At 35.6% G+C, this 18,755-nt stretch overlaps 1 protein-coding gene across 2 annotated transcripts in view; it reads right to left on the bottom strand.

The window, feature by feature from the left end:
• LOC148944394 (uncharacterized) overlaps positions 1–4,579 on the bottom strand; it is a 127,225-nt gene extending 122,646 nt beyond the window's left edge. For both annotated transcript variants that reach the window (XM_089100492.1, XM_089100494.1), the window contains exon 1: positions 4,388–4,579. In XM_089100492.1, the coding sequence (XP_088956618.1) occupies positions 4,388–4,433 (46 nt within the window). In that variant the 5' untranslated portion in view covers positions 4,434–4,579. The remainder of the gene's footprint in view (positions 1–4,387) is intronic.
• Positions 4,580–18,755: the final 14,176 nt, after the last annotated feature.

Below are 18,755 nucleotides of genomic sequence, written 5' to 3'. Positions count from 1 at the left end.
CAGTTCGTGGTAACGAACTTAGGAGCAACCCAGCTCAATGGTAACCGAAACTCTAGAAAACGGGTTTTTGATACCAATAGATACATAAAAAAATAAGATTTCAATGCTGATTTCAAATATATAACTTTGATCAAGTTTAGTGCTACCCATCAAAAGTTACGCGCCTGAGAAAATTTGGCTTATTTTCGAAAAAAGGGGGAAAGACCCCTTAAAAGTTATAGAACCCTGATGCAAATCACACCATCATATTCAGCGTATCAGAAAACCCTACTGTAGAGGTTTCAAGCTCCTATCTACAAAAATGTGGAATTTTGTATTTTTGGCTACAAAAAAGATCACGGTTGTGTGTTTATTTATTTTTTTTTTTTCAGGGATTATTATATCGACACAGTGTTCCTAGAATATCGTGGGAGGACTCAATCGAACGGAAATTAAAAGTTCTAGTGCCATTTTTAAGTGACCAAAAAAATGGAGGGCTACTAGGCCCCCTCCCACGCTCATTTTTTTCCCAAAGTCACCTGACCAAAATATTGAGATAGCCATTTTGTTCAGCATGGTTGAAAATATAATAACTATGTCCTTTAGGATGACTTAATCCCCCGAAGTCTCCGGGGAGAGGGCTGAAAGTTATTAACTTTACCCAATGTTAACATATAATATTGGTTATTAGGAAGTATACAGACGTTTTCAGGGGGGATTTTTTTCTGGTAGTAGGGGAGTGGGTGGGTCGGGGGTTATGTGGGAAGATCTTTCATTGAAGGAAATTTTCATGGGGGAAGGGACATTGCTATGAAGGGGCGCCAGATTTCCCAGCATTATTTAAAAAAGATCAGAAATTATATATAAAAAAAACAAGTTTTCCAACTGAAAATAAGGAGTAACATCAAAACTTAAAACGAACAGAAAATATTACGTGTATGATTGGGTTAACCCCCTAGTCAATACCTCGCTCTTTAAGCCAAAGATTTTTTAGTACTTTCATAAGAGCATATATGATTAACGGGTCATTTTGAAATAATTGGAACAAAATTCGAACTTTACCTTAAAAAAACGAGTTATTGACTAGTGAGCGAGCCCCCTAATATACGTATTAAAAATATATGAATATAGAAGGTCGTTACGTAAGTTAATTCGTAAGTTACGTATATTTATTACTAATAAAAACGTTCGTAAATAAAGTTCAACAAGTTTCGAGAAAGCCGTCTAACCAAATAAAAGTAAAATTGATATTCAAATTTTGTTTTAATTATTCATGTACGTTGAGCCAAAATTAAAAGATGTATTAATTCAAAAACGTTCGAAAATTAAATAAAAAAAAAGTTTTTTTAACCTAAAGTAAGGAACGACGTTAAAATTTAAAACGAACAGAAATTATTCCGTATATGAAAGGGGCTGTCCCCTCCTCAACACCTCACTCTTTACGCTCAAGTTTGATTCTCTGTCGCAACACAACTTTAGAGCGAGGGTGTAGAGCGTAAAGAGCGAGGTGTTGAGAAGGAGACAACCCCTTTCATATACGGAATAATTTCTCGTCGGTTTAAGTTTTAATGTCGCTCCTTACTTTCAGTTAAAAATAACTTGTTTTTTTTATTTAATTTACTACAAAAAGAAAAGTCTGGTTTTGCATTCTATTTCTGGGTTCAAAACTTGAAACGGCACCAAGCGGGTAAATTCGAAAAAAAAGGTTAAAATTACGGAGTTATTTGACTTCCCTCTGACGTGCATTTAAGGAATAATCTGATTGGCTTAAGCAAATAAGGGTACTGGTGCATTAAACGGACACTTCTAAAAAGTTAAGTTTGGTTAATGCTAATGAAATAAAATAAAATAGGATGAATATATAATAGTTTATAAACAAATTTGGGCTATGTATTTGCACATTAGGGGGGTGGGGTTAAAGCATACTTATCCCCTCTAGCATACTACTCTTTGCATTCCATTTCTGCATAGCAGTCTCTTGAAAATAACCAGTCTGGCGGGTTTCGTCTCTCATTAGTATATAAGAGTGTGCGCTTAACGCACCAGTGCCGAAATAAGTCCCAAAAGTAAATCAATGGAATTAAGCAAACTTTTTAACACGGAAGTATCAGAAATTAATTTCTATTTCTCTTCCATGTTGGACGCTCCTTGGCTTTAGTGTTAGTAGACTATTCATGTATTTTTGTCTCTTGATCTGTCTATTTAGTCAAAATGTTTCACTTTTTACTTGACAACTAAGCAACCGGTTTCATAGGCTATGCTAATTTTTAAATGCTTCCAGATATTTCAGCGGGTTAGGGCTGGAAAAACACCTGACCACAATCAATATACGATTTCATTCGCTTCTTATATAACACGAGCATTACGTAAGCACTAGTTTCCGAAAGAAATAAAAGGGGGAAACGGAGCCTGTGGAGAGAGACATAAATCAAAGTTAATAAAAAGGAAGGGATTTTGGAACTGGCAAAAGTTTAATGAATACTCAATTGTATGATTGGAAACATAATTACGAATTTCTAGGGCAAATAACCGTCATTTGCGCTTACAGAACATTAGATAAACCGCTTCTGGTCTACATTCAGTTGTAAGATCTGTGTAAAAATCATAATTGCCAGAAGTCCCTCAAAAACTCTTTAAATATACATACAGGTCTTAACAGAACTGCTGAGTTTCCGAGCAGAGAAACAATTAAATACTTTAAGAGAAATTCGTATTTTTTGTCATGTCAAAAAGATTAAAGTACATAGATGCACTTTAGAAACTCTTTGCTCAGTTTCTCCAACCAAAATTCAAAGAAAGTCTAATGTATAGCGTGTCTGCATGCCTAATTTGTTGTATACTGCATATTATGTAGTAGGAATCGTTCTCTAACTTCACACTGTCCAAATACTTCCCCCCACCCCCTCTCCCCTAATGTGCAAATATATAGCCCAAATTATATATTTTCCATCTATTATGTCACTTCTCTTTGTCTTGTTTCACGCTAAGCTGAAAGAAACTTACGAAAAAAAAGGTTCTTGAACGCGTCAATGAAGGAAGAACTTGAACTGTAGTGCGTTTATCATTCAAGTACCTATGAACATATCAACACTCTTCAGAGGCTCCCTCATCCTTACCATACCTAAGAATAACGAGTTATATGTAAATTCGTAGTTTTTGAACACTAAGTAGCGGAAATTTGAAAATTACTACTACAAATACAGACACGTCGCATCGTCAAGTCACTGTAGCCCAACGTACTGTAAAACATACCTACTTCATCCCATTCTGCTCAAAACTCCTGCTTTCGCCACTTTCCTGTAAAAAGCTGAAAAATAGATATTTAGAATTTTTTTCACCCATTGGATTTTTTTTCCTTTTCGAAATAGTTTATTCATAACTAGACTATATTGTACGGTAAATGTTCACAATTCTGAAAGATTTGGATTAAAAACAGCTCCAGCCCAGTAGTTAAAATTTGATTGGAAAAGTGGAATGAACCGAAACTGGTGCACAAGTATAAAAGACAGAAAATACCAGAGACTTCATTTGCAGCGTGTCCAACCACACTTCCCCTATTAACGAGTCCCAATAAATTAACAGTTAAGATTCGAAATAAAATATCTGTAATTTTTGTCAAAAAATTGAAAATTTTCAGTAAGACAGTTTGGGTTATAAGTCGTTTGGAAGCGATTCGGTTACGCACATTCTAATTTGGGAAATACAATAAAACAAATCGGTGCATAGACTGAAATTCTTTAGATTAGTTCAGGGCTTTCACCGCAATTCTCCCCCCCCCCATACCAGAATGCTGGCTAGCCTATGTCCCATGCCTTGCAAAACAGAATGAGTATAAACGTAATGAATTCTTCTAACCAGCATAGAAATACAAATTATTCTCGTTGACAAAATCAAGCTAGTAAGAGTGGCAGACCGTTGGAACCTTGCTCCTCCTCCTAAAGATTTTGGATTTTTAGAATTGTACCAGGATTTCTTATATTTTCAATTGCAATTTGCCTGTTGTTTTCAGAATGTGTCCCATCACCCAAGAAACTTTTGCGTGCACGCCTGGACTAAACTGGATACGGTTACAACATCCAAGGTCGCAGTAGGACTGATTTACAAAATATGGGGGGGGGGAGGACTTTATTCTATTTTTTTTTATTGAAGATAGAAAAATTAATTTTCAAATCTAGGGGTGGGGTGTATGTTTTTTGGCGATTTCTTTAGCGAATACGAAAATAAAATATTTTCCAAATTTTTGGGGTACAATTTGAGCCTCTCCCATTTGGCGTCACTGCAAGACCGTATCCGGCCAGGAATATAGGTTTGATTACACCCCGCTCATACCTTTAAATGTGAAAAACTATGAATCAAACATACTTTTCGTTTTTAATGATAGTAGTAATGTACTAAAAAAATTTCTTACCCATTGACAACATCCTCCACTTCGTGCGGCGTCCTTTCTTCCCCATAATTTTGAATTTAAATTGGCGTCTAATATCACAGAATGATCACGTAACAGTATACTTTTAGCTTTGCAACATTTCGTTTCTAAATTACAAACCCATCTAAACTGAATACCAACAACGAACTGTCCCTTTTGCCGGCTAAATACCGACTGTTTGATAATAATCCGCCTTGGGAAGACAGGTCCCGTGACACGGAGGAAGATTGGCACCTTGCGCTGTAATACCGTGCCAAACTAGAATGGTTGAATGTCACTCCTCAAGGAGGAAATATAGCCGTAGACTAGCAATCCAAGCTACTGCTAGCTTTCATGGACTCAGAATAAAATGCAGCGTATTGAGCAGAATCAATTCAATTCAATTTATTTGAATAAAACCATCAAAAACAATAAAGATCCTAGAATAGAAATTGTTAAGGACCAAACAAAAAAAAATAAATAAAAAATAAAGTGACACTGAAAAAAAGATAGAAGGATAAAACATGGGTAATTAAAGCAAATTGGTTAAAATCCATTTAAATTTCAGGATTCTTTGTTATTTTTGTTTCTGAACAAAAAATTGTAATTGATTCTTTCTTGATTAGATAACCTGTTTATTTAACCAATTAATTGCAAGAAAATAGGACTCCAGTGCCTTTTTAAGGGTCTATAACATTAAAGGGCAACCAGTCACCTTCTGTTACCTTTTTTGCTGCCCAGCCGCCTGTAGCCCCCTATGGCAAAAGATCAAAATTTTTAGATAGCCATTTTTTTTAAACTAATGAAAGGTCCAGTAAATATGGCTCTAGGAGTACCAAGACACAAAGCCCCTGGGGAAATAGCCAATAATTATGCAAATTGCAGATTGTTTACAGATAGGTTTTATAGTGAAAAAAGTGTTACTTGAAACCTTGGGTGTCTAACAGACCCTAAACTTTCAGAGTCCTGGAAAAACTCATTTGTTATTGGGAAGGGGGAGGATGTTGACGGCCCAGAAACGGGCTAAAAAAGTTGCTGCCCGCGATCAGTTTGAAACTCACCCCCTTAAGTAAGTTCCCTGGTCAAGGGAAATTTAATATACAAGATGCTCATGGTGTAGCTCCCCAAAACAGGGCACAAAAATGGCCATAAGCTTTTTTTCTGATTGGCTCAAAACTTGTAATAAAAATTATAATAATAATAAGTGTATTATAACCAAAGAACGGCATACACCATAGAATTCGACAATGAACACCAAAAAATAAATACCATAAACAAGGAACAACCCCCCCCCCAAAAAAAAAAACACTTAAGTTACTATTCTTTCTTCCTTCGCCACTTCATTAACAGATTACAAACCTAAATAATTGTCTTTATCCAGTCGTCTGCAGGATCCCCGGGAACTCAAGGGCGTCTTCCTAAAAATGAAATGCTTCTTAAATGAGAAAGTTGCTGGCACTCTGCAGGAATATGGGCCACATTATCAACTCCTAAATTATATCTGGGGTAAAAGCACTATATATCTGAGACCAAACTTTTTTTTTTTCATAAACCCTTTTCATTTTTTCTAGTGGAAGACAATTCACAAATACAAATCCCCAACAGTCCCAAACGTCATGGCCGGCAACTAAAAGAATATCCCAAGCTAAAAACCCCTCTAATTTGAGAATAAAATTTGCCAAAAAAAAAAAACTTGACAGGTTTAGTTTGAGGGAATGGTCCCCCTTATGAGAATACGGCCCTAAAAGAGTCAAAATAATTTTTAAAAGGGCTATAGGAGGTAAAAGAAAGTACGGTCACGCATTATGGTTTGAGGGGAGGAGTGCTGGGAGGCTTAAAAGTAGGTCAAAAACATGCTGTCCCTCAAAAGTTTAAAACTATCAGCCATAAGTCCCTGGGCCAAGAATGGTCTAATGTAAAAAAAAAGTGTTGGACTAAATGGGGCCCAAAAGAGGACGAGCAAAGTATTTTTTTTTATTCTGAATTCAGTTCTGAACCACAGATAGGTACTTCTCGATCGACTTTAAAGCTACATGCAGACAGGGACAAGAGAATCTTACTAAAAAGCTATAAGATTCGAATACTATTTGAATTCATTAACAATACAAAACCGGACTTACTCCTGTTTCTGAATCCCCGTCCCTGTGTTACCCTGCTAAAACACAGTAAATACTATACAGAATTTTAATCAATAAAACCAAACATAATTTATAAGGACAAGTAGAATGCGTCGTCTGGATTTGCCAAGGCCCCTGTACCAGACAGGTTTCTGGTGGGTATAGTCTGGTTTGGTGGGTACAATCTGGTTTGGTCGGTATAATCTGGTTTGGTGGGTATAATCTGGTTTGGTGGGTATAATCTGGTTTGGTGGGTATAGTCTGGTTTGATGGGTATAGTCTGGTTTGATGGGTATAGTCTGGTTTGATGGGTATAGTCTGGTTTAGTTTTTCAAAGAGAGTGAGTATTTGACATTTTTGCAAAAAGGGATTCGCAAATTGGACACTATGAACGATATTAATTAATATTTTGAATAATAGGAGTGTGAATGATTCTAATTAGTGATTGGATTGTATGACGGTGGATAAAAAAAAAGGATTAAACTGATTAACAGTTAAGGTAACCCCGAAGGGGTTGTTAACTCAGGTAATTTGTTATAAGTTTGAAAAAACATCAGTCTATGAAAATGGCTAACGACGACAGCATAACATTTTGAGTTGACCTAGCTTTACCTCTCAAATGTGTGAATTTTTGGAGGGAAAATCTAAAATAATCAGAATCGAAAATAAACGGGACCTGCCTCAGGGGCACGTCTCAGAGACCCTTCGTTTCCCAATTTCTGAGGGCAGGGGAGGGGGGGAGGGTCAATTTTGGAGGGAAAACCAAAAATGCTCAGAATCAAAAATAAATGGGATCTGCCTCAAGGGCAAGACTCAGAGGCCATTCGTTCTCCAATTTCTGAGGGCAGGGGAGGGGAGGGGGGAGGGGCAATTTTGGAGGGAAAACCAAAAATGCTCAGAATCGAAAATAACTGGGAGCTGCCTCAAGGGCAAGGCTCAGAGGCCCTTCGTTCCCCAATTTCTGAGGGCAGGGGGGGGTCAATTTTGGAGGGAAAACCAAAAAAGCTCAGAATAGAAAATAAATGGGATCTGCCTCAAGGGCACGGCTCCGCGGCCCCTCCTTCCTCTAGTGATGCGGGCAGGGGAGAGGGGCGGTCAATTTTGGAGGGAAAACCAAAAATGATCATAATCAAAAATAAACGGGATCCGTCTCAAGTGCAAGCCTCAGAGGTACATCGTAAAAACATTGCTGAGGGCAAGGGGGAGGGAGAGTCAAAATTGGAGGGAAAACCAAAAATACTCAGAATTGAAAATAAACGGGATCAGTCTCATGGGCAAGGCTCAGAGGTCCTTCGTTCCTCCATTTCTGTGGGGCAGGAGAGGGAGGGGTCAATTTTGGAGGGAAAACCAAAAATACTCAGAATCGAAAATAAACGGGGATCTGACTCAAGGGGAAGGCTCAGAGGCTCTTCGTTCCCCCATGTCGGAAGGCAGGAGAGGGGGGGGGGTTTAAGTGTGGAGGGAAAACTAAAAATAATCAGCATCGAAAATAAACGGGATCTACCTGGAGGGGAAAGCCTGGGATGATGTTCGAAAGTTTAACAACTTATTGTTGTTGGTTTGAATGTCTAAATTACCTGTCTTTTCTCTGTTTACATGTCCGATTCTGTTTGTTTGTATGTCCAGGTGGGTGTTTGCAAGTCCAAGTTGGATTTTAAGACCTACGTTTTTTTTTTAGATTTTCGTGCGTGTTTGGTTCCCGGGGTTTATTATTTGAGAAGTTAACTTTATTATTTCGTGATTTGACGTGCCTGAAATCATGAATTAGAATATTTAATTGGCTGTTTGGGTTTTCAGACCTAGTTTTTTAGATTTTCGTGTGTGTTAGGTTCCTGGGATTTATTATTTGAGAAGTTAACTTTAGTATTTCATAGTTTGACTTACCTGAAATCATGAATTAGAATATTTAATTGGCTGTTTGGGGATTTTCAGACCTAGGTTTTGTAGATTTTCGTGTGTGTTTGACTCCTGGATTTTATTATTTGAGAGGTTAACTTTAGTATTTTGTGGTTTTACGTGCCTGAAATCATGAATTAGAATATTTAATTGGCTGTTTGGGGATTTTCGGACCTAGGTTTTCTAGATTTTCGTGGGCGTTAGGTTCCTGGGATTTATTATTTGAGAAGTTAACTTTAGTATTTCGTATTTGACGTGCCTGAAATCATAAATTAGAATATTTAATTAGCTGTTTAGGGTTTTCAGACCTAGGTTTTTTAGATTTTCGTGGATGTTTGACTCCAGGGATTTATTATTTGAGAAGTTCCTTGACGTGCCTGAAATCATGAATTAGAATATTTAATTGGCTGTTTGGGGATTTTCAGACCTATGTTTTTTAGGTTTTCGTGTGTGTTTGACTCCTGTGGTTTATTATTTGAGAAGTTAACTTTCGCTTTTTGTGGTTTTACGAGCCTGAAATCACAAATTAGAATATTTAATTAGCTGTTTAGGGTTTTCAGACCTAGGTTATTTGGATTTTCGTGGAAGTTTGACTCCTGGGGTATATTGCTTGAGAAGTTCCTGGAGTTTATTATTTGAGAAGTTAACTTTAGTATTTTGTGGTTTTACGTGCCTGAAATCATGAATTAGAATAGTTAATTAGTGGTTTGGGTTTTCAGACCTAGTTTTTTTAGATTTTCATGGGTGTTAGGTTCCTGGGATTTATTATTTGAGAAGTTAACTTTAGTATTTCATGGTTTGACTTGCCTGAAATCATTAATTAGAATATTTCATTGACTGTTTGGGGATTTTTAGACCTAGGTTTCTTAGGTTTTCATGGATGTTTGTTCCTTAGTGTTTATTATTTGAGAAGTTAAATTTAGTATTTTGTGGTTTTACGTGCCTGAAATCATGAATTAGAATAGTTAATTAGCTTTTTGGGCTTTAAGACCTAGTTCTTTAGATTTTCGTGGGTGTTAGGTTCCTGGGATTTATTATTTGAGAAGTTAACTTTAGTATTTCATGGTTTGACTTGGCTGAAATCATGAATTAGAATATTTAATTGGCTGTTTGGGGATTTTCAGACCTAGGTTTTTTTTAGGTTTTCATGTATGTTTGACTCCTGGGATTTATTATTTGAGAAGTTAACTTTAGTATTTTGTGGTTTTACGTGCCTGAAATCATGAATTAGAATAGTCAATTAGCTGTTTAGGGTTTTCAGACCTAGGTTTTTTAGATTTTCGTGGGTGTTTGTTTCCTGGGAGTTTATTATTTGAGAAGTTAACTTTAGTATTTCGGGGTTTGACGTGCCTGAAATCATGAATTAGAATAGTTAATTAACTGTTTGGGCTTTCAGACCTACGTTTTTTAGATTTTCGTGGGCGTATCTGATGAAATAATTTAGGTCGTATGATCAATTTAATTTATTTTTTAATGCACTAGTTTTTCAGTAAGGCCATTCGATATCCTAAAAGTGTTTAATTCAAACTTTTACCTTGACCATCGATGTTGTTAGCAGAATTTCAAAAGGATCATTTATGAATGCTGGCGTATCTGATGAAATAATTTAGATCATATGATCAATTTAATTTATTTTTTAATGCAGTGATTTCACCTCTTGGATATACAGTACAGATACTTCACTCAAGAAATTATGAAAAAATCGCAAGTAAGTAACAAACTCTTTATTGTTTTCACCTCTTGGATATACAATGCGGATATTTCATTCAATAAATTATGAAAAAATTGTAAGCAAGTAACAAACTCTTTCCTGAAGTCACATCTTGGATGCACAATGCAGAAACTTCATTTAAGAAACTATGAAAAAATTGTAAATAAGTAAGTAACAAATTCTTTCTTGAAGTCACCTCTTGGATACACAATGCAGAAATTTCATTAAAGAAATTATAAAAAAAATTGTAAGTAAGTAGCAATTTCTTTCTTGAATTCACCTGCTGGATAAACATGAAGACATTTCGTTCAAGAAATTATGAAAATATTTGTAAGTAAGTAACAAACTCTTTCTTGAAGTTACCTCTTGGATACACAATGCAGAAATTTCATTTAAGAAATTATGAAAAAATTGTAAGCAAGTAACAAACTCTTTCCTGAAGTCACCTCTTGGATAAACAATGCAGAAACTTCATTTAAGAAACTATGAAAAAAATTGTTAGTAAGTAAGTAAAAAATTCCTTCTTGAAGTCACTTTTTGAATACACAACACAGAAATTTACTTAAAGAAACCATGAAAAAACTGTAGGTAAGTATTAAATTCTTTCCTGAGTTTACCTTTTGGATAAAGAAAAATTCACTTCGTTCAAGAAATAATAAAAAAATTCTAAGTAAGTAACAAACTCTTTATTGTTTTCACGACTTAGCTACACGATTTAGAAATGTGTAGAAATTAAAGAAATTATGAAAAAATTATCAGTAAGTACCAATTTCATTCTTGAAGGCAACTCTTGGATACACAATACGTAAATTTAATTCAAGAAATTATGAAAATATTTGTAAGTAAGTAACAAGGTCTTTATTGATTTCACCTCTTGGATATACAATACAGATACTTCATTCAAAAAATTATGAAAAAATCGCAAGCAAGTAACAAATTCTTTATTGTTTTCACCTTTTGGATATACAATGCGGATATTTCATTCAATAAATTATGAAAAAATTGTAAGCAAGTAACAAACTCTTTCCTGAAGTCACCTCTCGGATACACAGTTCAGAAATTTCATTAAAGAAACTATGAAAAAATTGTAAGTAAGTAAGTAACAAATTCTTTCTCGAAGTCTCCTCTTGGATACACAATACAGAAATTTCATAAAAGAAATTATGAAAAAATTGTAAGTAAGTAGCAAATTCTTTCTTGAATTCACCTGCTGGATAAACAAAAAGACATTTCGTTCAAGAAATTATGACAAAATTCTAAGTAAGGAACAAACTCTTTATTGTTTTCACGACTTAGATACACGATGTAGAGATTTAATTCAAGAAATTATAAAAAAAATTTTCAGTAAGTAACAATTTCTTTCTTGAAGTCAACTCTTGGATACACAATACGGAAATTTCATTCAAGAAATTATGAAAATATTTGTAAGTAAGTAACAAACTCTTTATTGATTTCACCTCTTGGATATACAGTACAGATACTTCATTTAATAAATTATGGAAAAATCGCCAGTAAGTAACAAACTCTTTATTGTTTTCACCTCTTGGATATACAATACGGAAATTTCATTCAATAAATTATGAAAATTTGTAAGCAAGTAACAAACTCTTTCCTGAAGTCACCTCTTGGATAAACAATGCAGAACCTTCATTTAAGAAAGTATGAAAAAATTGTAAGTAAGTAAGTAAGTAACAAATTCTTTCTTGAATTCGCCTCTTGGATAAACAAAAAAAAAGTCATTTCATTCAAGAAATTATGACAAAATTCTAAATAAGTAACAAACCATTTCTTGAATTTGCCATTGGGTTGCACAATACAGAAATTTAATTCAGGAAACTATGAAAAACATTGCAAACAAACTCTTTCTCGAACTCGCTCCCTGGACAGACAATACACCAATTTCACTCAAGAAATTATGAAAAAATTGTAAGTAAGTAGCAAACTGTTTCTTGAATTCTCCTCCTGGATACAAAGTACAGATATTTAATTCAATAAATTATAAAAAAAATTTCAAGTAAGTAACAAACTCTTTCTTTGAATACACTTCTTGGATACACAATACAGATATCTCATTCAAAGAATTATGAGAAAATTCTCAGTAAGTAACAATCTCTTTTTTGAAGTCCCCTCTTAGATACGCAATACGATACGGAAATTTCATTCGAGAAATTATGAGAAAATTCCAGATAAGTAACAATCTCTTTCTTGAATTTCCCTCTTGGATACACAATACGGATATTTTATTCAAGAAATTATAAAAAAAGGAAAGTAAGTAACAAACTCTTTATTGATTTCACCTCTTGGATACAAAAAAAGACATTTCATTCAAGAAATTATGACAAAATTCTAAGTAAGTAAAAACAAACTCATTCTTGAATTCGCCGTTTGCATGCACAATAAAGAAATGTCATTCTATAGGACCTCGACACGTGAGTAAACACGTTTTGAAACTACATGCTATTTGCTTGCCTTTCCTTGGTACCTTTCCAAACGAGCGGGGATTCCCCAGTGGTTCCTACATATTGCAAAAAAATGAGCAGTACCAAAACTTTACGTTTTCAACCAGACTGGTTATTTTAGACAACACCCATTTTTTGTAGGGGTCAATCAGAGACAGCGGAGATTGCTCAATATACGATAACTTGATTGGTGATTGGTTACACACCGCAACGGCACATACATAGTGAGAGAGGCATGCAAAGTCGACATAGCTTTATTTCATTTTTTAAGGTTAATTAGCCAATCACCAATCAAGTTATCGTATATTGAGCAATCTCCGCTGTCTCTGATTGACCCCTAAAAAAAAATGGGTGTTGTCTAAAAAACCAGTCTGGTTGAAAACGTGGAGTTTTCGTACTGCTCAAACTCTCCCCTGCCCTCAGAAATGGAGGAAGGAGGGGCCTCTGAGCCTTGCCCTTGAGGCAGATCCCATTTATTTTCGATTCTGAGCATTTTTGGTTTTCCCTCCAAAATTGACCCCCCCCTGCCCTCATATATTGTGGAACGATGGGCCTCTGAGCCATGCCCTTGAGGCAGATCTCATTTATTTTAGTTTCTGAGCATTTTTGGTTTTCCCTCCAAAATTGACCCTCCCCTTCCCCTCCCCTGCCCTCAGAAATTTGGGAACAAAGGGCCTCTGATCCTTGCCCTTGAGGCAGATCCCATTTATTTTCGATTCTGAGCATTTTTGGTTTTCCCTCCAAAATTTACCCCCCCCCTCCCCTGCCCTCAGAAAAGTGGGAACGACGGGCCTCCGAGCCTTCCCCTTGAGGCAGATCCCATTTATTTTCGATTCTGAGTATTTTTGATTTTCCCTCCAAAATTGACACATCGGAGAGGTAAGGCTAGGTCAACTCACAATGTCATTCTATCGCCGTTAGCCATTTTCATAGACTGATGTTTTTTCAAATTTATAACAAATTAACTGAGTTAACAACCCCTTCGGGGTTACCTTAACTTTTAATCAGTTTAATCCTTTTTTTTCTCCACCGTCATACAATCCAATCACTAATTAGAATCATTCACACTCCTATTATTCAAAACATTAATTAATATCGTTCATAGTGTCCAATTTGCGAATCCCTTTTTGCAAAAATGTCAAATACTCACTCTCTTTGAAAAACCAAACCAGACTATACCCACCAAACCAGACTATACCCATCAAACCAGACTATACCCATCAAACCAGACTATACCCACCAAACCAGACTGTACCCACCAAACCAGATTATACCCACCAAACCAGATTATACCCACCAAACCAGATTGTACCCACCAAACCAGACTATACCCACCAGAAACCTGTCTGGTGCAGGGGCCTTGGCAAATCCAGACGACGCATTCTACTAGGACAAAGTTTGAAACTAAGTTTGGTTGTATCGATTCGTGACACCCAAAAATAGGCCTACAATGTTATTCATTTCCGATAGGCTTGAGACTTTCAGAGCATTTAGGCAGTACTAGATAAATCTCAATGAAGACAAAGTATTTTGAAGTTTGGTTGAATCGATATATGACACCTGAAACTGGGGAACAAATTTGGTTTTCTCCCATTGGTAAAAACTTGCTGGGCATGTTAATACACACCGGGACCTCAACAGGGGAGTAATTTTCTGTGGGGCAGGGGAAGAACTGCCCCTCCCAGACCCAGGTTTGTCCCACAGATCCCAGTTTGCTCCCCACGTGAAGTTTAGCTTCTTCAAAAATCTTGTCAAAACTAAGATAAGCCTGCACAATTGAAGCATCCACAGAAAGGGGTCAGTTTTATTTAGAATATCTTTACCTTTATATTACTATATGGCTCAATTTTCTGTTGTCACTGTCATTTTAACTTGTATTTAATATAATTATCTCCGACCCCCCCCCCCCTCCCCCCAAAATTTTGACAAAATTAAGCCACTGGACCTCAATGGAGGCAAAAATGGTTGAAAACAATTGTTGTATTGATTCACGGATCCCGCAAAAAAGGCCAATATTTGTTCTGTCTCCGATCAATTTTTAATAGCAAAGGAAGAACAAAGGTCTGCAAAAACAGAGCTTTCCACTCGAAAGTAGAAACACAACCTAAAGAAATCAACCCACTTCAGATAGTCCTCTCCAGCATAGACTGTAAAACTACACTTCAACTCACATAATAATGGCTCCAGGTCAAGGATAGGTGAAAATCCTTCTTAATGGCCCCATCATAAGAATTATATGCAGCTTTACGAAGTGTTAGGTCATACTCACCAATCCAACATCAGGTCCTCACTTTCCGTATAAACCATAGACGGTTTATTTTCAATTTCTTTTTCTATTTCTCACAATAAGCTGAAAAAGGTGGTATCAGAGGCAACGCTATACCGTTGCCTATAGTGAAGGCCATACGGCTCTAACGTTTTACTAAATTTTTTTTTCCAAGAGGCACTTCATATGGAAGGGGTTGTCGTATAAACTTCAAAGGGGGCTCATTCGATTGGAAATTGAAATTTCTAGTGCCCTTTTTAAGAGTCAAAAGTGATCGGAGGGCAACTGCCCCCCAGGCCCTTTTTTCTCCAAATGCGTCCGATAAAAATTTTGAGATAGCCCTTTTGTTAAAAATAGTTCATTGATCAGATAACAAAAACTCTGGTGTCGACACAACCCCCAAGGGCCCAGGGGCAGATGTTGCAAATATGCCCTGGGGGCATATATGGTTCTTTTGGAAGGAATGCGCATATAAACTTCAGAGAGGGCTCATTTGTTATATTGGAGGGTAACCAGCCCCCCACCCACCCTTTTTTCCTCAAATCCATCCGATAAGAATTTTGAGATAGCCATTTTTTTTTAAAAATAGTTCAAAGACCATATAACGAAAACTCTGGGGTCGACACAGCCTCCCAGGGCCCGAGGGCAGGTGTTGCTCATAAATCACGAATAAATAAATCTTAAAACGAGTGAAACTTAAATTGAATATGCAAATCAAGCTTGAAACAAACAAAAATCACTACAAACAAGAGTTTGGTTATCGCCTCCTTCTCTCACTGTAAAAGTCTAAAACCTACTGCGTCATGGCGCTTTAGTGTCTTGAACAGTCTTGGAAAGTATAAATAAAATTAAATTAAATATTTGATATATAATGATATTAATTGTTTAAAGATCCATCAGTTCAAGATTTTATTTTACTATAATTTTAATTTCATTTTCAATGATTTAAGAACTGGAAAAATAAATACTGGCAATATAGTCCGTTTTCAGTTAAGCTCCAATGACACAGTAGGTTTTAGGTTTATACAGTTAAGAAACAGGACAATTTTAGGGGTCTTTAAGAATTTAAGAAAGAACTAATAAAATACACTGAATGTTTGATGTATAATGGTATTAATTGCTGAAAGCTCATCAGTTCAAAATTCTACTGTAATTTGAATGTTTGTTTTCAATATTAAGTACAAAAGAAAATATTTGTAATACAAATCGTTTTCAGTATGCGCTGGCACCAGATCTAGTGGCGTGCGGTGACTTATGAATTTGGAAAAGCAACAGCGCCTGCTACTTCATTATCATGGTTGGCCAACTACTAGATTATCATGGTCGCAGCGATAGCTATTTATTCAATTTTAAAAGCATCAAGTTGAAATAATATTCCAAATATAAATATTTTCAAATAAATTTAATCACACATTCCAACAATTTTTTTTGAAAAAGCTTGACACACAACGGAATATTTGTCTGATCCTTTATGATAGTGTAAAAGGAAAAAATAGACTCTGTTTTAAATGAGAAGCAATTCTTCTTGCTTTCTTTTTTCTTGATTAAATAAAAAAAATAAGTTTTTTTTAACTGAAAGTAAGGAGCGACATTAGAACTTAAAACGAACAGAAATTATTCCGTATATGAAAGGGGCTGTCCCCTCCTCAACGCCTTGTTCTTTACGCTAAATTTTTTCATTGTTTAAAAAAAATAGAGTTGTGAGAAAGCCAAACTTTAGCGTAAAGAGCGAGGTGTTGAGGAGGGGACAGCCCCTTTCATATACGGAATCATCTCTGTTCGTTTCAAGTTTTAATGTTACTCCTTACTTTCAGTTAAAAAAACTTTTTTTTTTTTATTTAATTTTTGAACGTCTTTGAAAAACTGCATGTTTTGATCTTTGCTCACCGTACATGAATAATTAAAAAAAAATTTGCACATTAATTTCCTTTTATTTGGTTAAATGGCTTTCTCGAAACTTGTTTAATTTTATTTACGAGCGTTTTTATTAGTAATAAATATACGTTGTTCCAATTCTTTAAAAATGACCACTTAATCACAAAGGCCGTTCATTAGAATTAATAGCTCTTATGAAAGTACTAAAAAATCTTTGGCTTAAAGAGCGAGGTATTGACTAGGGGGTGAACCCAATCAAAAATGTAATATTTTCTGTTCGTTTAAAGTTTTGATGTTGCTGCTGTTGCAGTCGAAAAACTTATTTTTTTATATTAAATTTCTGATCTTTTTTTAATAATGCTGGGAAGTCCGGTGTCGCCTTCATAACAATTTCCCTTCCCCCATGAAAACTTCCTTCACGGAAAGATCCTCCCACATAACCCCCGACCAACTCAACCCCCACTACCAGGAAAAATATCCCCTGAAAACCTCTGTATGCTTCCCAATAACCAATACTACCAATAACCCAATAACCAATACAATAATACAATACTAATAACCAATACCAATACTAAACCAATACTTTATTAATTAGAAGGAGTCAATATGAAAGGCTACAAAATTTCATAAAAGTACCTTGTATTGTTGTAAACAAAGTTCCACACTCATATTGTAAGAAGTGAACACAATTATTATTTATTTGATAAAAATATAAAAATATGTCAAACATCCTGTTCAGCCTCGTATCCGGGGGGGAACAGAGTGGTAGTTAAAACAGTATTACTAAGTAAAACTGTTTCTGGCCTTTTCATTTATTTTTATTAAGGAAACGACTCTATTTTAAGAATATTGTTTCATCGAATTAATCTGATTATGATTAATTAAAATAATTAATTAATCTGATTAATAAAAATAAAACTATAATTTGGCTTTTCCCATTTTGCTTAAGCCAACAAAACTACTTTAAACATATTTTTTCATCAATTTAATCTCATTCTGAATTACAAAATTCACATACAAGGATAGCTTCATCGTCCTCGCTATCAATTCCTGCGCAGGAATTGTGAGCGAATTTTCTACATATGGAACAGGCAACGCAACCCTCAGTTGACATTGAATAAACTCACAAAAATAAAAACATTCACAGTCGCAAAACTAGTCAGAATTACTACCGTAAGTTTCAGGCTGTTTCTTTATCTTCTTGTTTTTTTTTTTCTTGGCACTTTTTCACTCTTATTCAGGCCCTTTCGTTTTGTTTTTATTGTTTCCGTATTGTTTTATTTATTAAAAAGTATATTAAGTGCTCTTTCTGTCTTGGTAATCTCATTTTCTTGTTTTTCTTTTATATCATACTCTAACTCATTTTTAGGTGGTGAATAAGTTATAACTGCAGTCTTTCCTCTCCTTTGATTCGTGCTTTTTGCACTTCCTCTTACTTTTAAAAGGGGAATTGAATCTTTAGGTGAAACAACAAATACAGTTGAAGAGTCATTCATGTCAGTTGTCATCCAAGATCATCCGGGAGTAGCCCTGTCATTCATATTAAATTGAACCTTTTTAGCTGGGGTGCCATTAACACCAACGGTAGAGCTAGAAACTGTAAAACCTTCACCCCTTCTATTACAAGTGTTGGGATTTTCTTTATCAACAGATGAGCCAGACGAAGATTTTCCCACTTGTTCTTTCTCTGTCGTTGGAGGTTCCTCAATCACTTTTTGGGTTGAAGGTTCAGCTTGTTTGATGTCAGTAGTGTCAGCTGGTAGGAGATCTGAATCAGAAAATATGGCTGGGTTAGGTGGCCAAATTCCTGTTGCTTTAAACCCCTTAATTGCAGTATTCGTAGAGGCGCTTTCGATAAACGCTGATGCGAAGAGCGTAGAAATTTGAAACAGCGTCACAAATTTTCCTGGGTTGCAACGGAGCCACTTTCGAAGCTCGTTAGCGCAGAGAAGGCTAAGATGCTTCATGAAAGACACATCAAGCGGTTGCAACTTGTGAGAACAATGCGGGGGTAAACATAGCAACGAAACACCATTATCTCTTGCGT

This window comes from Artemia sp. Qi Xiang Cuo, chromosome 14, assembly GCF_049724085.1.
Source record: "Artemia sp. Qi Xiang Cuo chromosome 14, ASM4972408v1, whole genome shotgun sequence".
Lineage (NCBI taxonomy): Eukaryota > Metazoa > Arthropoda > Branchiopoda > Anostraca > Artemiidae > Artemia > Artemia sp. Qi Xiang Cuo.
The sequence above is the reverse complement of the archived record's forward strand: the minus strand, read 5'-3'. Positions and strand labels throughout refer to the sequence as shown.